A 21,006-nucleotide genomic window follows, 5' to 3' on the forward strand; every position below is an offset into this window, starting at 1 on the left:
TTATTATAGCTTACGTCTTTTTCCATGTAGTAGCCAACATCTGTTATGTCCACATCGCGGGGACCTTTCGCTGAAGAATTTTGCTTTAAGTCAATGAAGACATACTGATTTTCCAGCTGTGAAAAACAAAACCGGTGTTAAGTTTTAAAGGACACCAAATCTGGACAAGCAGTCATTTATGTATCCCAAGTAAGCCCACAGTGTCAGAGATAAGTCTAGTGGATATTCAGTAATAGCTACTTCACAAGCATCTGAGCCAGTACTGACGAGTGGTACCAAGATACACAGCATCTGCCACTAGATCAGTCAGCCACTGCTCTTTCCACAACTCTGAAAAAAAGGACCAATTCTACCCAAGTCTCGTTATAAGAGTCCCAGCCTCCATGGACTGGACACTATATTCAGATACAACCCTAGATGAGAGTTTCCAGTCTGCAGCTATTACATCCAACATCTTGGTTTCGGTATACCAGCAGCCTTCCTAATGTACCCGGTAAGGTCTTGTTTTGTGCATACTGCCATGCCAGTATGCCAAAATCGTCAGCTGTGGGATTTGGTTGGAACTCCCCCTCCCTTAAGGCCCATACACACTAGAAGTTTATCTTTCCAATCTGGCTGGTTGGAATGAAAATCTGTGCAAATGACAATTGACCATTCACACCCAGAAATAGGTTACATTTATGCAGACTACTGCTTTTGTCCATTTTACAACTTTTCGAAGCAAATGATCGATTGTAATTTACAGATTTTCATTCCAGCCAGCCAGATTGGAAATAATCTTCTAGTGTATGGGCCTTGACATGCAATGGTCTCAATCAGGTTAGGTTCTTGTTAAGGCCCACAGACCCTATAAAATTCTTCCCAATCTGGAAATGTTTGGGAGGAAACAATTGACCATTTGCTCCGAAACACAGAAAACAGCCAAAAATTGTCATGCGAGCAAATTGGTTAAATCCGTTTATGCAGATGGCTGCATTTGTCCATTTTCCATCTTTTTGGGAGCACATGGTTGTTGGAATGAAAATCTGGAAACAGCCAGATTGTAACATAATCTGTGTGTATGGGCCATCAGGCTTTGATCTTTTTGCATTGTTCTCCCTTTAGAGCGGTGGACATTTGCGCTTACCTCGATATTGTCAATGGCGCTGCTAGAAAGGTTGTACCGGGTTGTAATCAAGTTGGTGATTCCCCTGTGACAGGAAAGAACAGTTTAATACCTGGATCAGAACAAACGGCCCGATAAATCTGGCATTTAAATGCAGAGTGCAGTCTGAACCCCTCACTGCAAACAAGCCATTTCTACTAAGTCACCTTTCAACATTGGTCCTTTTATAGGAATGTGGACCCTGTCACACTATGAAAGGACATGTGTTAATGGGACAAGAATTTCTACCTGGTAATTCTGCCTTTTCATGTATTTTGTACTTACGCTTTGAGGTCAGCTAGTGATCCACTGAACGTTTCATTAAGCTTCATCTGAACCACAATCCAACTATAAAGAAAGAAAAAAAAGTAAATAAACTGGACACAATACTAATGGCAAAACCAGAAGTCCTACAGTATGCATAGTTGAGGACAGTTCTACCAATATGTCAGGGTTGCCTACCCTCCCGGAATGTGAGTTTCCCAAAAATCGGGTCGTCGTCCCCCCCCCCCCCCCCCGACCTTTAAATGCTGCAATCCACGGGTCTGAGGGGGCGAAGCTAAAAAGGTCACAATTTTAGACCCGCCCCCTCCAGAGATCCATGAATTTGGCTATTTTACAACCTGGGGCAGGGCTTAATGATGGCACGCTTAAGCCCTGCCCCCTGAGCTACTGCAGAAAATCTCCTCTCGGGCGAGGAGATTCTAAAAGTCGGCAACCCTGCGATATTTAGAGCTATACCAGTTTCAAACAGTCTACACTTAAATATATTGGGATGCTAATATTAAGGGGCATTTTAAGAGAAGAGGAATGCTAATATTAAGGGGCATTTTAAGAGAAGAGTGGGCACATTATGCAAACTGTGGCACCCCTCATCTCTGCAGTGCCTTGCACAACTCTGGAAACTGACCAGGTACTGCGCATGTGAGAATCACATGACAAAGCACAGCGCTAGAAGAGTCACATGGTGTGCAAAGATGGCGGGTTGTCATGACTGCAGCAAAGATTTAAGGAATCTGTTTTAGGGGGTTAGGGGAGATTGTTCAACACCCAAAATGAATCTGTACTTTGTACAAGCAACAGGAGACAGTGTAAAACTGACGCACAGCCAGTGTCACAGGAACACTTCAGTCGCTGCTGTAGAACTTGCAATCTCACCCAGTGGGATACGGTCATTAGGTCTACAGCAACTAGGTCGACACAAGCATTAGGTAGATAGTCAAAAGGTCGACATGGGGTTTTTCACTGTTTCGAGCCAACAGGCGGTATTTCATGCCCTACCATCCACTAGGGCGTGGTGGGAGAATAAAATAGTGTGCCGAGTGCAGCGAGTAGCCGTGCCCAAAGCACAGCAAGTGATGCTGTGCACATGTCAACATTTGGGTCAAAAAAAAAAAAAAAAACGTCGACCTACCCCCCTTTCAGATCGGCCAATTGCTGCAATACTACACCATAGCACACAGCCAGTGTAAGCCTAAGGTGTGGTAGAAAGATACTTACTAAGTTCTAACAAGCTCCGAGCACTTCTTGCTTTGACTGTCTCCCTTGTCAGTTCTCCTAACGCCTGCAGAGTTGACACACCAGCATGTGTCGGTGCCATTGCACTGGCGGGCCTTGAACCTCCCATCCGCTTCACAGTCAGGATTGTACAGGCCATCATTGTCCACCAGGGCATTTTGAGGCTTTGGTCGTCGGCCGGCTTTTGTGCCAAGACTTTCTATCTTCATTAACCAGCATTTTGGAATCACTGAAGAGATCAAGCAAGCCATATTAGCACAGCAGCAAACAAATCGATCAATTACAACCCCCTCCCATTCTAAAGTGATACAGAAAGATACTCACATTTAGTACAGTCCACTGGCTGCGTATCTCTACCAATGCCAATAGAACAAGTGCAGGAACTTCCCCCAGCGGCATCACACTTCCCCAGGTAATGGGTCTGACACTTGCAATCTAAAGAAGACAAAGATCATGAAACCAGAACATTACACCCAACCGCATAAACAGAAAGCCTAAAGGAGAAAATCAGCCCAAAATAAAACATTACAGTGGTGGTTGGTTGTAAGGCTGAAAACATAAGTCCCAGAAACCCGACCAGCATCCCGCACGGCTATTTAACTCTGAGGCCGTTACATCTGGGCCCAAAGTCGTACAAGTCACTGCAGGTGGAGACACTTAAATCAATCACTTTAAAGGCCCCATTGTAAGGTGATCACGTCTCCCACGTTTGTACCCAAACCTAATAAAGTATAGTCATTGTTTAGCGGTTTAATACTTCCGTCAGCTTCAAGGGATCACTAGCAAAGCACCAAAAGTGTTCTGGGAAAAATTTAGAAAAGTAGAGAACCAACTTAATCAGCTCTTAACTTCCACATTAAACAGGCTGTGTTGGAATAAGTAAAAAGTTAGAAGCAGTGGTGATGCAGGATCTCCCTCCGCTGCCACAGGTCCCAGCACCAGTTTGGGGTGGGGGGGGGGGGAGAATAGGTAAAAAAGGTGCAGCCCATAGGTAAAAACTGCGACTGGTTAGGAGCCAGTCTATTTTACAGGTGAGCTTGTTATGACTCTATGTGGATGATAAATGGTGCTGCAGTCCACTCCAGTCATTTCAACATAGTACCAGCATTTATCATCTGCAGCGAGCAGCAATACCCCTTTCACACGGACAAATATTTCCCGGGTTATTGCACATGAACGCACAACCACCCGGGAAATTGGTCAGTGTGAAAGGGTCCTGAAAAATAGTCTTGGGTCCAATGTTCTGGGATTTCAACCCTGGACGCTCGCTGGTCCAGGGGCAGCATGAACGGGTAAGGTCCCATTAACTTCAATGGCAGATGCCAACATCTCCCAGCGCCACCCCGGTCTCGCTTTATGCTGGGTCAGGCGGCTAGTGTGAAAGGGATATAACAGGAATATCAGGTTAGCGCTACCCCTTTCTTCCAACACGATACATGCTTAACCCTTTCAGTGCTGTGAGATCCGCAAAATATCTGCTAAAAATGCCAGCATTGCTCAGAGATTGTTCTGTAAGTATAAATATGGCCAAGTCAATTGAAGTTTAGTTAAATATTGCACCCAAAGAGAACAGTCGCTGTGAGCGATGTCGTTATTTACAGATTGAGGATCTCACCGCAACGGTGGTACTCAAAGGGTTAAACATAGGTTGTTAGATCAAGGCGACTGAGCTACTAAGATATCTGCGCTCAAGAACGGAAAGCCTTAAAACCTGGCCTGGGGACAGAGCTTGGAAAGCAGTCAAAACAAAGATCGGTAGTTCCATAGAGAAATAAACAAGTTAAATGGAGGAATGAGTTACGGTGATATTGTAAGAATGGGCGCGGTATAGCGCGGTCATGATTGCAACAGTCATTAGTCCAACGTCAGAATCCCAACTGCCGGGCCTCATACAACCAGGCGGGCGAACCGAAACCCATTGCGGTGCAGTCAAAGGCAGCTGCCTGAACCACCTCGGGCTACATAGAATGGGGCAGGTAATTGCTGTTTGAGACAACACTGAACACATCCAGCCAGTAGGTTCCAGTACAGAGTCCTGGATACATCAGGGCATTGGCGTCAGGTAACAGCAGCACACTGTGCTGGGGCCTGGGGGACATTCTCACAGTAGGGCACCAAGAGCTACAGGTCAGATCTGTATCCAGGCTCAGCCACGCCCCCTCCGGCTACGTCACGCAGGTGTGTGGTAAGATGGCTGCGGCGCCCACCTGAGGGATCCGCCCGGCGCCATTTTGTAATCGAGCCGCGCCTCGCCCAATGTAACCTGGAGGCTCGGCGGCCACCTGCCTCAGTGATGGGGGATAGGTGATGGCGCCGGCCATAAGTCACACCTACGCATGGTATGGAGGTGCACACGGCCGGTCACCACAGCTTACTGACAGCGGCTGGTGCGAGGTAACGGTACGCGGGGAACACCGCCCTCACACCGGCTCTTATCGCCTGATAACCCGGGGGCACTGGCGCCTTATCAGCCCGATACCTTATCTGTGTGCTCACACCCCGGCCATGCTGCTGCATCACCTGGCGTCACCTGCAGCCTGCCACCATCATACACGGGCAGTCGGGCACCAACACTGTCCTCTTAAGACAGGGGCACCAACAATGACCCCCACAGTGTACACAGGGACACCAGCACTGCCCCCATTATACACAGGTACACCAGCACTGCGCCCCCCCCCCATCATACACGATGCCACCAACACTTTACTCACCCAACCCCCCAGACAGGGACACCAACAATGCCACCCCCCCCAGTGTACACCGGCTGTACCCCCATCATATACAGGGACACCAGCACTGCCCCCCCAGTGTACACAGGGACACCAACACTGCCCCCCCAGTGTACACAGGCTGTACCCCCATCATACACAGGGACACCAGCACTGCCCCCCCACCAATCATACACGATGCCACCAACACTGTACCCCCCCCCCCCCCCCCCATAGACAGGGACACCAACACTGCCCCCAGTGTACACAGGCTGGAAACACTGTGCCAACACTGCCCCCCCCCATAATACACAGGCAGTACCCCATCATACAGTACCACCAACACTGCCCCCTATGAATGTACACAGACTGTACCCCCATCATACGCAGCGCCACCAACACTACCCACTAAGCCACCTTAACAGAGCCACCAACACTGCCCCCAATGTAGCCTGCAGTTACACAGCCAGCGCCAGCACCACTGCCATCAGCCACAGCGCAGCCTGCTACATGGGGCCACCCTCACCCCTAGAACACCCACCTTGGCTCTGTGCCACGTGCAGCAGGCAGACCACCAGCACCGCTCCCAGTCTCAGTATGGCGGAGCTCTGCATCCTCACTTCGGGTCGCGACCTCGGTGTCCTCTCAGGTGTGATCCCCGGGGTCCGTACAGCACAGTCCTAGTCCTCAGCCGCGATCCCTTCCTCCTCCTCCTATATAACCAGGTCAGACCGGTCGGGCAGGTCCCTCCCTGAATCACAAACAAGGACGAGTTTGGGTCTCTGGTTACACCTGGCTGCTATGCACCCACCCCCTTCCACCGAAACCAGTGCAGCCCGAATGGGAAGCTGTGTAATAATCAGTGGCTGTGTCTGCAATCCAGTCCCAGGTCACACTGCACAAAGCACAGCCTCAGCTCTGCTCCAGGTGAGTTATATAGCACCTGGGGTGACGTCACTGGCGAAACTCCCGGGTGACTCACCTGAACAGGGGGTGGGCAGTTACTGGCTGCCTCACCTGGGAGCTCTCCACCCCCAACCAAGGGAAACTCTGCAGACCGTCCCCTCTTCTTGTAGAAACTCATTAGTCACATGGAACTAGAATCTGTTTGGTAGTTATGTAAATAAAGGACTGAAAATGGGGTCATATGTTTTATAATGGGGTTGTTGTATATACATATATATATATATATATATATATATATACACACACACATTAGAGATAAGATTGATGCAAAATTGAGACGCACAAAGTTTTTTTTTGTGTCATTTACCATTTTCAACCTCATATGAAACCTATTAAGGTGCCCACACACTACAGCAACTTTTTCACCGATTTTCGATTAATCGGCTGACCGTGATCCGATGCGCGCTCCCGCGGATCTTTAACTGGATCTTTTGATCTTAACCTGCTGCAGGGAAGATCAGAAAATGCAGCTAAAGATCTGTGGGACTAAAGGCCCCATACACTATGCGATTTTGGGCCGATTTCATCCGATTTCGGCACTTTGTGCCGATAATCGGGTGAAATCGGCCCAAAATCGCAGGTGTGTTATATCTGATCCGATCCGATGCGCGGTCCTGTGGACATCGGACCGGATCAGGGAGGTCGGAGGGTCAGTACATACGATCACGTCCGACCTCCCTGTATGCATATGCCTGCCCACCTGACAGGCATATGCATGCAGACTCCGGGGGAGCAGTGGGGCGGGCAGCGGGTCCCTGAGTGCTAAGCTGGCGCCGCCGGGGAGTGCTGACCTGGCCGGGCGGTGATGATAATAGATCCTGTCAAATGACTAGCCGTTCTCTGATTGGCTGAGCTCTCAGCCAGCCAATCAGAGAACGGCCAGTCATTTGACAGGTATTTTAAAATCTAATACCCGCCACTGCGCGTCCCGTCCCGCAGCGCTGCTGTGCTGATATCTATGATCATCATCACCGCCCGGCCAGGTCAGCACTCCCCGGCGCCGACAGCTTAGCACTCAGGGACCCGCTGACCCCCCCCCCCCCCCCCCCCCACTGCATTCACAAGTTCGGGTGGTTAGGCGTGTTCGGGTGTACAGGTGCATTCACACGCTTCGGTGTTCATGCGTGTTCGCACACCTAGGTGCATACAGGAGCGAATGGATTCAGGTGTTCGGCGCATTTAAGCACGTGGGTGTTTGGGCGCGTTTGCATGCTCAGTAGAGTTCGGGAGCTTGTGCACGTTCTCTATTTGTGAGTTTCGGAGCTCGGACGCGTTTGGTGCTCGGGTGCACTTGGGTGCTCGGGTATTAGCGTGTTCGATTGCGCTCGGTCGCGTTCAAATGCTCAGGTATTTGGACGATTGAGCGCGTTCGGTGTTCAGGCGCACTCGGCTATTTGGGCACTTGTGTATTCGTACACACTTCAGTGCTCAGGTATAGGGATGGCCATCATTGCCATCGATGGTTGCCATCAATGGCAATAGTGCAACTGGCCATTGATGGTGTGAAACTAGCCAATGGATGACCATCAATATTTTTACATATCGACAGTCATCCATTTTGTTTGACTGATGTGTCCCGGCACTTACAAAAAATATAACAGCAACACATCAGTTATGCTGTGCCATTGATTTTAGGGGAACCATCTGGTTCTCCCCCATCGATGGCAAAAGTATTCCATAAACCTTCGATGATTTTGAATCATCAATGGCCCATGACCATCCCATGACATACATGATGAGTAGGGATTACTCAAGATGGCTTTGGGAGATCAAGTGTTTGGGTTTTGGGCTTTCAGATGATCGACTGGGGGGCAGTGGAGGGTGGGAGGCGTGCAGTCGACAGAGCGAACAACGTGTGTGGTGGAGCGATGATGGCGCACACCTACAGGTCGATGGCATGCATGGAAATCTTCTGGGGGACCCAGCGCCAGCAGCACCGCTCAGCCTGGGAAATTTCTGGCCATACCACCGGAGGAGTTCAAACTTTTACACACTGGGCGACTTTCAGCTCAAAGCCGCCCAGTGTGTATGGCTCGGTGATGAGCGGTGAGTGCTGCTGCGCGCTCCTGCATCATCGCCTGGAAACAGTGTCGTAACTAGCTTTTGGGCGCCCCCCCGCCGTTAAAGGGAGGGCGCCCACCCACACACCCCGCCGCACCAACCCCCACCCGCCCTGCCGCACCAACCCTCGCCCGCCGCACCAACCCTCGCCCGCCCCGCCGCACCAACCCCCGCCTCGCCGCCCATGCAATCCCCCCCATCCCCCGCAGTCTTACCTACGCTCAGTACGCGCTGGTCCCAGCTCCCTTCTTCTGCTATGAGGACCACCACAAAATGTCTGCCCCCATGCAGCAGACAGTTTCAGAGAACTTTCTGCTACATGGGGGCGGACATTTTGTTGTGGTCCTCATAGCAGAAGAAGGGAGCCGGGACCAGCGCGTACTGAAGACTGACAGGTAAAGACTGTGGGGGATGGCGGCGGGGCGGCGGGTGTAACTATAGCACTGCAGCCCCCGGCGCCCTCACATGCACAGCGCCCCCCCACCCCCCCCCCCCGCGCGGTTGCGGGGGCTGCGGTGCTATAGTTACGCCCCTGCCTGGAAAGCCATTCGTCTGCTGCTATTACCAGCAGATGAGTGGCCTGTCCACAAACACCACCACCACCCCCCCCCCCCCCCCCCCGCCGCTGACGGCTGCGGTCAGGGGGAAAGCCGCTCAGTGTGCGGCTTTCCCCCCAGCGATGATAGTGATCATCGCTGTCCATACACGCTGGGCATAATCGCCCAGTGTGTATGGACCTTTTTTGTTCTGCTGTGCTCAGCTTATTTCAAGCAGGTTACTATTCACAATCATCGTTCACATGGATGGTAAATGATGAAACAAAAAATTTGAAGAAAAGAAAAAAGATTGAAATCCTGTGTCGACCACACGTGTCGGCCATTGTCATATCGACAAGTAGGTAGGTAGAAGAATGTCAACCTCTTCTACCTATCAACCTTAAGCACTGCCTACCTTTTACACGTCGGTCTTTTGTACCCGTTGACCTAATTCTTGTCAGATGGAGCCCTTTAAGAGAGGAGAGGTCCGTCGCAGCCCTGCGAGTCAACCAGAGTAAGGGCCTATCTCGGATCTTAAGAGGCCATTTGGGGTTTTAACTAGCGAGGATAATAACTAGTTGCTGTAGCACAGACATATACCGAGGACTTGTCAGCCACCAGTGTACAGCAGAAAAGCACATTCACAATGGCAGGAATGAGTACTCTTTACCTAGAAGGGCGCCCATCGCAGGCATCGCATGCACTAAAAAATCGCATGCGATGCGACCGACGCGATGCCCGCGATTTCCCATAGGGAACAATGTTAAATGTCCCAATTGACCCGATTTTCCTGTTCTATGTCTCAATTGACCCGATTTTCCATAGGAAACAATGTTAAATGGCCCACAGAGGCCAAATAGGCACCCTGAAGTGTAAAATGGCCCCCACAATTGTTAACGCCACCCCACGATCAACGTCAACCCGAAGCGTGGCGAGCGCAGCGAGCCCGCAAGGGGCGGCGGTACGCGTCCTACGACCTTTTCATACCCCCACTATCCACGTCGGCGTGGAGTTGAGAATAGAAAGTGTGGTGAGCGCAGCGAGCCACCGAGCCCGAAGCGTGGCGAGCGCAGTGAGCCCCGCAAGGGGACGCGGACACCTTCACAGGTATACGCATCCCCTTGCGGGCTTCACAGCTGTCCGCGTCCCCTCGCGGGGCTCGCTGCGCTCGCCACACTTTATATTCTCAACTCCACGCCTACGTGGATAGTGGGGGTATGAAAAGGTCGTAGGACGCGTACCACCGCCCCTCGCGGGCTCGCTGCGCTCGCCACGCTTCGGGCTCGGTGGCTCGCTGCGCTCGCCACACTTTCTATTCTCAACTCCACGCCGACGTGGATAGTGGGGGTATGAAAAGGTCGTAGGACGTGTACCGCCGCCCCTCGCGGGCTCGCTGCGCTCTCCACGCTTCGGGTTCACGTTGATCGTGGGGTGGCGTTAACAATTGTGGGGGCCATTTCACACTTCAGGGTGCCTATTTGGCCTCTGTGGGCCATTTAACATTGTTTCCTATGGAAAAATCGGGTCAATTGAGACATTGAACAGGAAAATCGGGTCAATTGGGACATTTAACATAGTAAAAAATCGCGGGCATCGCATTAACTAATCGTGGGCACCCTTCTAGGTAAAGAGTACCCAGGAATGTTTTCTCGTGTCCCTTCACCTGAATACATTCTAAAATGTTAAATATTTTTAAAAAAGTAAGAATGCAGCTTAACCTCATTCCCCTGCATTAGCGAGTATCAGAACTATGGGCCCGATTCAGACCTGCAGCTGCGAATACGCAGCCTAAGCGATTATGATTATGCGTGCGGATCGTGGTACGCATGTGCGAGGTTTCCCCTGCCATGAAAGCATGAGCCGTATGCAGAGAGATGGACAGGCAGCTGGCGTTTGGGGGTGGCACCCGGCTGGTTTCAGGGAGGACCTCTGATGTCAGCTCCGGCCCCGATCAGCCGCCAAGCCCCTGGCTACTCAGTCACTGCACACTTATTCGAGGGTGAGCGAATGGATTAGCAGATTTTCACAAGGCTGTGATGCCATTTTGATCTCCTTTGTACCGTGCATGGGAATGAATGCAAACACATCCCCTCTTATGCGGTGCGACTGTCCGTTGCCACTCCACGGCCCCCGGCCGCAGCCTTCTGTTTGCTTTGGCGAACGTATGGTCCTTGCGAACTATATGCATGTGTGGCTTGCTTTAATTGTAGCTTTGTCACATACAGTAAAGTCCTTTAACCATACCTCCCAACTTCTGTGCTGATGGGAGCCCGAAAAGGGGCGGGCGTATGCAAATGAGGGTGGGATTATGCTAATTAGCCGCAACCTCATTTTCATACGAGAATAGACGCTGTGCGCATGCGCACAGCGTCTATTCTATTAGATTGGGGGGTCTCCCAACTGCCACCCCCCGCAGTGGGACAATGCCTGCCGCGGGTGGGACAGCGGGACAGGACCCGAAAATCGGGACTGTCCCGCTGTAATCGTGACAGTTGGGAGGTATGAAATGAAAAATAAGATGACCAAAGGGAATGTGGATAAATGATGTATAATCTCATTTTGCTGCTCCAGTGGGAAAAATGGCTGACTTAGTTTTCTGACAGACTGATTTACAGCTTATTTACAACTGCCGTGTACAATATCTAATCTGAGACAACTGATTATTTCACATTCTTTTTTCTGTAATCAGCATGAACCTTCTTTGGGGTTACACTTAGCAGATTACTGATAATTTTAAAGGGCAGTCATATATATATATTTATATATATATATATATATATATATATATTTTGGAGGGTGCGGCACTCGGCGCTGGATGAAATGAATAAACACCAACAACAGTGGTACGACAATGTTTCAGTTGTATTGTCACAACTTTTTTCAAGTACATTCATTTCATCCAGCGCCGAGTGCCGCACCCTCCAAAAACTGTACATTACATTATTGTGCAGGCACCGGCCACAGATACTCTTTTTATTGGGACTCCCCGGTGGCCCCACTAGGTCGGGCATTAGGCCCGTGGCGCCAATTAGCCGGGCACTAGGCCCGTGGCACCACAGCCGGGCGCTAGGCCCGAGGCCCCCATAATTGGCATCATGGTGTGCAGTGTAATGGGCATCACGGTGTGTTGTAATGGGCATCATGGTGCGCAGTGTAATTGACATCATGGTGCTTGGCGTAATGGGCATCGTGGTGTAATGGGCATCACAGTGTGCGGCATATTGTGTAATTGGCATAACGGTGTATGGTGTAATGGGGATCAGGGTATGTGGCGTTTTGTGTCATTGGCATCACGGTGTGTGGCGTAATTATGGGCATCATGGTGTGCAGTGTAATGGGCATCACGGTGTGCGGCGTATTGTGTAATTGACATTACGGTGTGCGGTGTAATGGGCATCACGGTGTGCTGTGTAATGGGCATCACGGTGTGCGGTGTAATGGGCATCATGGTGTGCAGCGTATTGTGTCATTGGCATCACGGTGTGTGGCTTAATTATGGGCATCATGGTGTGCAGTGTAATGGGAATCATGGTGTGCGCCGTATTGTGTAATTGACATTATGGTGTGCATCGTAATGGGCATCATGGTGTGCGGTGTAATAGGCATCACGGTGTGCGCAGGGCCGGTACAAGGCACCAGAGCACCCCAGGCGAGGGGGGTGGGGCACCCCGGTGCCTACGGGGGGGGGCTTCGTACCTGCGGCGCTGTGTGATCTGGCGGCGTGGTCCCTGCAGTGATGCGCGCTATCCGGCAGCCAGGCGGCGGCGCGGGAAGCGCTGATGGGTTTGAAAACTCGCTGCACGCTGATTGGCTGAATCTCAGCCAATCAGCATGCGGAATGTTTTCAAACCCAGCAGCGCTTCCCGCGCCGCCGCCTGGCTGCCGGATAGCGAGCATCACTGCAGGGACCCCGCCTCCAGATCACACAGTGCCGCAGGTACCCGGCACGGACACCCCTGCAGCCTCCAGGCGAGAGGCGAGGGGCGAAGTGCCGCCCTCCAGTGGCTGGCGCCCTAGGCAAATGCCTATATTTGCCTAGTGGTGGCGCCGGCCCTGGGTGTGCGGCATAATGTGTAATTGGCATTATGGATAAACAGTGTTTAATGATTTAAGTAGCCTGTAAAAATGCAGGGACTGATCTATCAATCCATTTATACAGCACTGCTATAAGACTGGAAGATTGGAATAGGTGTGCTGACTCAATCTGCAAGCACACAGTACAATCACGGTACAGACCACGCCCCCTGCTGATAAGCCATGCCCCCAATTTTGTTTATTTAAAAAAAAAAATTGGAGGGGTGACACCATGAGTTACTACACCAACCCTAGTGACGCCACTGTCAGTAAACAAGAAGAGACCTTCCCCATTCAGCTGAACTAGGGTGGCAAATCCCAGGATCGGGATAGGTGGGATCCAGGGATTTGGCACAAAAAATGCCCGGATTGGAGTTTCCTATTTAGGGATTAGACTGTGCATTAGGGATGGGACATCGAAAGAAAACATCGGTCAAATGATGTTTTTCAACATTGGTAGCAAAACATCATTTAGACCTAAACATTGATACTGTGAACCCGATGTTAACCGATGTTAATGGATGTTTCGATATTTTTTCAAATAAACTGGTTACCAAAGCATATAATACACTAATAAGCTTCTGAAATGATAAATAATCCCTCTATTAAGTTTATCTTGTTGGAGGCTTATAGTTTATACACACACAATGGATATATGGTTCATGTTTTGTGGTAAATCAAATTTGTTATGGAAGGAAAAAAACATGAAGCGTTAACTATCAAACCTTTATTGCAACAACTCACAATCTGCTATTTTTACCTAGATTTTTAACTGTAGCAACAGGCTAATAACTTATGTTGATCATAGAAAATAACAAAAAACTGTACACACAGTGCAACATAGAACATACTACATTGTTGCTTAGAATAACCATCAGAACAAAGACGCTGGAGCCAGTGCAACTGCAAATTAAGGTTTGAAACACGTCTGCATTTGACAAACCAGCCCCCATCCCCTCCCTCAAATAGAAACTACTGTACCTGTCACTCAGTATCTGCGTCCGCTGTTACTAATAAATCACTGCACATGTGCAGTGTGACTGACATTGCATTTCAAAGAAATAAACTGTGCAAATGTCTGCATCCACAACTGAATCAGGCCCTTTGTAAGTTGCTGTGATATGCTTGCTGCATAATAATAAATCAATTGATAGATTGTAAGCTTGCGAGCAGGGCCCTCACATCTTTGACTGACTGTAAATACCCTGTTTGTTGTATCACTGTCTCCTATTGTAAAGCGCAAGTGAATATACTGCGCTATATAGGAAACTATTAATAAATAAATAAATATGAAGGGAGTTCACCACAATGTCACTACTAGTGACTATCGTATTATACTGTTCATTCTAGCACCCACTATCTTTGAAAACCCATGCAGTTCCTCTTCCCTGCCTGGAGTGTCGCTGTCTGCTGTAGTGCTTCAAGCACAGTGTGGTCTGTATATCAGCACTGATATGCAAACCAGACCTGTGCTAGAAACACCACAGCAGACAGCGACAGTGACTCACTAACAGCACCAGTTGCAGTGAGGCAGGGGTGGGGCTGTCCTGTGTGCTGCTGCTGAATGGCTGGCCAGACTGTCTTCCACTGTCAGCTACCACCCACAGCAGCAGCACACAGCCACACACACATATGAAAGCCCAGCCAGCAGTGATACTGTCATGTTGTTAATGTTTTTTTTTTTTATCAGTCTCTTAAGTTTTTAATGAATATAAATCAAGGAGAGAGTGAGCTGGCTGCAAAGCATTGAAAGCAGCACACATTGACACACAAAAGAAAAAACATTGGAAGATTGAGAAAAACATCGGGGGAGAAATCTAGCGATGGTGATGAAACATTGGATCCTCAACATCGCAGGGTTAAACATCGAACATTGGAACCATAAATCCGATGTTACCGATGAAACATCATATGATTACCCATCCCTACTGTGCATGTGCAGTCTAATGCCGGGCAGTATCTGACCACTAGCTAGAGTGACCAACCGTCCCGGTTTGGCCGGGACTGTCCTGATTTTAACCTCCTAAATCCCGCGTCCCGGCCAAACCCTTCCCGGGACGCGGAAAGTCCCGTTTTAACTAAATAAAATTGTTGGTTGGTGACGGGCAGCTCTCCTGCACAGCATTAGACTGGGAGTGTGGGAGGGGAATCTGTTACGCGGTGTGCGCCGCCGCCTCCCATCATTGGTTAGTTTCACCGCGTCCCCTCCCACAATCCCAGTAATGCTGTGCAGCAAGCCAGGGCGGGTGCGGTCAGGCAGCATTACTGGGAGCGTGGCGTTAATGACCTGCCTGCGCAGCAGAGCCCCTGGCCTGAGGTGAAGGCGCGGCAGTGACCCGACGACGGCTGCTGGAGCCGAGGCTGGAGGCTGCGAGTCTACTCTGACTGCGACTCTGCTGAGTGCTGACTCACTGTCAGTCTGCGACGGTGTGCTGCTGTCTGCTGAGTGTGCCCCCCTGCCTGTGTGCGCTGTTTTGTATATGCGGCCAGGTGAGTCTGACTCTGTGAGAGTCTGAGAGATAATAAATAATCATATACATATACTATATAATGGGATTCGTAATCCCAGGCCTAGCCAGTAGCCCTATACGAAGGGCCTTAGTCACTTAGTACTTCATATCCCCCCAAAAATTTGGAGGGTTTGTCGAGGCCGCGACCCCCTGTCCCGGGTTGGCCCTTTGGAAAGTTGGTCACCCTACCACTAGCTCAGACGCTGCCAGGCTATTCCCGATGCCTGGTCTGTGGCTCTGTGCAGCGTGACAGTCAGAGGTCGCACTGCGCAAGCCAAATAGCTGCTCTGCTCACCCACAGGCCTACCCATCGCTCACAGACGTGCCTCCAGCTCCCTGACCCGGCTCCCAGCTACCCGGTGCCGGTCTCCAGCTCCCAAGCGCCCGGCCGCGACTCCAGCAGTACAGCTCTCTGGCCCAGCTACTTAGTGCTGGGCTTCAGCTCCCGGCGCCTAGCTGTGGTTCCAGTAGATCAGCTCCGCAGGGCTCGCAGCCGCCCACCCGCACAGCTCCCGGCTGCTCCCGTCTGCACCATAAAGGTAAATATGTGAGGTGTTTTGTTTTTTATTAGGGAAGCCAATCCCAGGATTGGGAATTTTTCAATCCCGTATTGCAGGATTGAAAAAATGGCGCTGGATTGACATCTGTAAACTGAACCCTGTGGAATTTCACAAATACTAAAACCAAAATACCAACATGCGGAACCACTCCGCCACCATTGGCAGGACTAATTTAGCCACAGCTGCATTTATCTTCTGCCTGGCTACATCTATGGCAACCTCACCAACCTTTTTTTTCTACTTTATGTCAGTTACCATCGCTATATACCTTGCAAGAAACTTACTCCATGCGGTTTACAGGCACTTATAGGAATTGTTTTCATTGCTGAACTTGTTACATCGTGTACCTATTGTGCTTTACAAATACATTCCAGTCATTGCACCCACTATAGAGTGTGATTTATATTGTATGTGGTAAATTGTTACCTTACCATGTTCTCTGTGACAAGAGTCTGTATTCTACTCTTTGTGACTAATGTACGGTTGGACCCCTATATACTCCCTGAGGGACCTTAATCTCTTTTCAAAGTTAATATTTTCTTTTGGACAATGGGGGTTACTAGGGAGACATTTCTGCAAAACCATATTCATTTTACTTTATCTTGTTTCTCACAGAAGCAATTCCATCTCTGGTTCTCTCACTTTCCTGTTCACTGCTGATATAGCGCACAGGTAGGAAGTAGAAGCTGAATGGAAGAATACGCTATGATTTCTAAAATACTTAATTTCTTCTTATTTACACTCATAGAAATGAACCATAGAAGCAAACACGCATGTAAACGTAACACAGGAGTTCAGGGATAATTAACAGGACCAGTGTGCTTAGTGGATGCCACTGTCGCATTAAATATTTAATCCGGAATATTTGAAAACAATAAATATTTTGCCGGTGGTTACAGTTTTGTAACTGTACATCATTTGGATGCTGATTTTTACCTCTAAAATTACATATTTTTGCATAATTAATAAAGCCTCGAACTACTGTGATTTGCAAGATCGTTCCCTATCCAAACTGCTGTAACCACTGAACTATTGGCTATTACATTTTTGACACCTTCTTTATATGTTTTTTTTTCTAAATGATTTTAATGAAGCAATATTTATTACAATTGCCTGCAGTCCATATTCTTCATAAGGAAATTAAGTACATCATCAGACATACAACACAAAAAAAATGTACAAGATATAGCAACGGGTTTCATAAATAAAGACATTGGGGCAGATGTATTAATCCTTAACAAGAGATAAATTCAAGTGTGATAAGGAGAGATAAATGTCCAGCCAATCAGCTCCTTACTGACTTTTTTCAAACACAGCCTGTAACATGGCAGTTGGCAGGTGATTGGCCGGACGTTTATCTCTCCTTATCACACTTGCATTTATCTCTTGTTAAGGATTAACACATCTGCCCCATTGTGCATTGTGGTTGGACACTAATATGTGCTACTAGGAAACCGTATCAATTTAATGTGCATGGTGCCCATACACTTATGCGATTGGATGTTTTGGGACATCGCAATACGATGTCCTATCGCATCTTATGGCGCCCAAAGTGCCCTTTTCCAGCACCCAATGTTGCATGCCATCTGCGATGCCACATCGGTTTCCGGAAGGGGGCTCGTGGTGGGCGGCGAAGTAGCCTAGTGCTGTGAAGGAGCAGTGGCAGCGGCAGAATTTGAAGAAAACAGTTTCAAACACTGGACAGCCTTCTGACTGACTGAGATAGCTACACCGATGGCTGCCACCAGCACTACACTGACGCCCGCTCCCTCCACCTGCCGATCACCGATTCTGCATGGTTAAAAACCACATGTGAACTCTCATGCAATTCAATAGATATTATGTGCAGCACATAATATCTATTGACGTGAGATTCGAGCGGCGGGCCCCCGCATTACATCGCGTGACCCATTCGATGTGCATAAAATTCTTTGATTTATCGCACCGATGTGGTCAAAAGAGAAGGAATGAAGAGTATGGGCAGCCTTAGTTTCAAATAAAAAATAAATAAAAAAAATTAACAAAAACGACACTGTTCACCCTCCCTCACCCCCTCCTGGCCCAAAACAATATCCCTCTCCAGAACAATCTCTGATATAGAGAAAGGGAAAGTCACAGATCATCTATTGCAGGGGTGGGGAACCTTTTTTGTGCCAAGGGCCATTTGTATGGGGAAAAAAATCCTTCGGGGGCCATATGTAAAAATGTCTCTTTCAAATTGTCCTGCTGCAGCCGTCCCGCGCTCCGGCGGCTGCCGCTGAATAGGACTGTCAGTCTCCGGCTGCTGTTGATTAAGAGGAATCTCTCGAAAACTACCGACCTCTCACAAGAATTCCCCTGTCCTTGACTCCTGGCAAAGCCTCCGGGCGAGTGGGTGGGCCACTCAGACTGGCTACGGGGGCCGCATAGGGCCCCTGGGCCTGAGGTTCCCTACCCCTGATCTATTGCATAATGTTCCACCAGCTTGGTGGGCTGAATGACGCGGTTACCCAGCAATGTTGGCATGGGGTCATAAGGATGGGAAAGTGAAGAAAGAGAAAATAAGTAAGATTATGTTTAGTCTGTACAGTGAGGATGTCATTGAATTGGAAAGGTTTATGAAGGCTATGTGGGCGGTTCTGAAGTTGGATAAACTTTGCCTGAAGAGGTGAGTTCCCAGGGAATGCTTGAAGGTTTGGAGACTGGAGGAGACTCATATTGTATGGGGGAAGTCATTTCACAGAGTGGGTGCGGCCTCATGAAATCATGAATGGGAGTGAGTAATGCGTGTGGATGAGAGATCGGGATCTTGTGAGGTCAGGTAAGGAGATATTTTGAGATAAGCAAATAGATGTACGTTGGCATGGATGGCTTTATGTATAATCAAAAGTATTTTATATTGATACAATACAATGCAGGTAACCAATGGAAGCACGGAGAGAGTGGAATCGCAGACGATGGTTGCCTAGCGAGGAAGATTAGTGGTGAAGGTCTCTTTTTGGTAAGTTCAGTAAAGAGACCATTGCAATAATCAATGCAGGAGACGATTAGAACATGATTAGTTTTAGCAGTGTCTTGTGTAATATTTTGGGTATGTTTTTCAGATGTATGTAACATGATTTTGAGACAGATGACACCTGGCCAGTGAGCTCGTGGGACCTACAGGGGAATGATTGTCAAATTCTCAACAGTGATAGAGATATCAGGTTAGTAACTACTATTAGTCGGTGGAAATATCGATAATTCTGTTTTTTAAATATTTAGTTATAGGTGGCAAGATGACATCCAAGATAAAACGGCAGAAAGGCATTCAGTGACACGTCCCAATACAGATGGAGAAAGATCTGGGGAGGATAGGCAGAGCTGAGTATCATCCATGTATAGATGATATTGAAATCCAAAAGAGATGTGGTATAGATTAAAAAAGCAGAGGAACTAAAGGGCCCTACACACAGAGCGATATTGAGCCACTTTCTGAGCGATTTTACATCATTTTACAAAATCGCTCAGACAGTGGCTGACTATTGCTGCGTGTGTAGCCCTCACAGCGATAGAAATGCGGGGCCGCGATGTACAGTATAACAGCCCTGCCGGTTATAGTCGCTCAGAAGTCCCACACATCTCTGCTTGTGTGGTGGCCTTCTAAGCGATTGAAGCCGTCTGCTGCTGGGCATGATGTCGGGGGTGGGGGGCAGGACGGCTCGACTGGTGCCACTTTGCCCCCTGCGCTTTTGGGCTTACCAGGCACTTGTGACGGCGGGGTGAAGGTTCCCGGCGGCAGCGGGTGGTAGGTTCCCGGCGGCGGCCAGGTGAATGTCCCCGGGATGAGTGCTGCTGCCCGGTACAGCCTCTCCTTCCTGGCAGACGCTCCGGCGGATTCTTTTGATTGCCGCTGCGCAGCACTGCCAGCAGCGGGACACGAGGCGGGGGGGATGGCACCACTCTGACCCCGTCCGGAGCCAACAACTGAGACACTGCAGCAATACAACTGCCTGCTCCGGGTCTTAACCACCTTTTCCTGCAGCATAAAAGATACAGCGGCACCTCTCCTGGAGCAGCAGGACCCGACACACAAACAGATTCTAGTGGACAAGAGGACCGACCAGCAGAGGACCTATAGGTAAGTACAGTGTGTGTCATCGTAGTATGTAATAAAGTTCTATTTTTATTATGTGTGTGTTTTTTTAAACTATTCTGCATTGTTGTAGAACTACAAGTACCAGCTGGCCTTTTATTGCTCCGCAGGCTGGGACTTGTGGTTCTCCAAGTCCCAGCATGCGGTGTAGGCTTGCTGGGACTTGTAGTTCCACAATAATGTAGAATAATATATTCTATTTTTAATATTACAATCAGCCCGGTGCCCACCGCCCTGGGGCACTGGGGACAGCCCCGGGCGCCAGGCCGGGCAGGGGGTATCCTGGAGGGGGGGGGGGGGGACGACTCCTTCCCCCAGGGTCCCTGCCCGGCCTGACCAGCCGCAGGGATGAATGCTTTGGCCAGGAGAACTTGCGTAAAAAGTTACCCTAGCTGTGGCATTAGCCTGTTGGCTGTTTGGGCCTGGTGCTGGTTGCCAAAATACGGGGGACCCCTACTCATTTTGTCCCCCGTATTTTGGGAACCAGGACTGGCCCTTGAGCCTGGTGCTGGTTTTAGAAATCCGAGGGAACCCCAACATTTTTGGCCCCTCAATTTCCAAAACCAGAACTGGTTCTTTGAGCCTGAGGCTGGTTCTAGCCGTGGGGGAGACCCCACGCCGAATTTTTTTTTAAATTATTTATTCATTCATTCAATATTTTACACTGGACAGCATTGCAGGGATCCCACTGATCCGTGCAATGCTGCCACTCCATTTGTATTTGGCGACATATATATGGCCACTAAATCGGAAAATACGAATGAGAAAAATATGACAGCTAAGTCAATTTCTCATTCATATTTTCAGGTCAGATA

At 49.2% G+C, this 21,006-nt stretch overlaps 1 protein-coding gene and 1 long non-coding RNA gene across 2 annotated transcripts in view; one reads left to right on the forward strand and one right to left on the reverse strand.

Moving 5' to 3' along the window:
* The window catches only part of EPCAM (epithelial cell adhesion molecule), an 8,454-nt gene extending 2,166 nt beyond the window's left edge, over window positions 1–6,288 (reverse strand). Inside the window, exons 1-6 of the mRNA XM_083174843.1 lie at window positions 5,912–6,288; window positions 2,987–3,097; window positions 2,645–2,891; window positions 1,430–1,492; window positions 1,127–1,190; window positions 15–116 (exon numbers count right to left, since the gene is read on the reverse strand). Of these exons, the coding sequence (XP_083030969.1) occupies window positions 15–116; window positions 1,127–1,190; window positions 1,430–1,492; window positions 2,645–2,891; window positions 2,987–3,097; window positions 5,912–5,984 (660 nt within the window). The 5' untranslated portion in view covers window positions 5,985–6,288. The remainder of the gene's footprint in view (window positions 1–14; window positions 117–1,126; window positions 1,191–1,429; window positions 1,493–2,644; window positions 2,892–2,986; window positions 3,098–5,911) is intronic.
* Window positions 6,289–18,875: 12,587 nt separating this feature from the next.
* LOC146062446 (uncharacterized) lies at window positions 18,876–20,176 on the forward strand. Its single transcript, XR_014471322.1, has 3 exons — window positions 18,876–19,057; window positions 19,161–19,262; window positions 20,081–20,176. It is a non-coding gene; the product is annotated as an uncharacterized LOC146062446 (long non-coding RNA).
* The last annotated feature ends 830 nt before the right edge of the window (window positions 20,177–21,006 follow it).

Source organism: Crinia signifera, chromosome 3 (genome assembly GCF_055691185.1).
Source record: "Crinia signifera chromosome 3, ASM5569118v1, whole genome shotgun sequence".
Classification (NCBI taxonomy): Eukaryota; Metazoa; Chordata; class Amphibia; order Anura; family Myobatrachidae; genus Crinia; species Crinia signifera.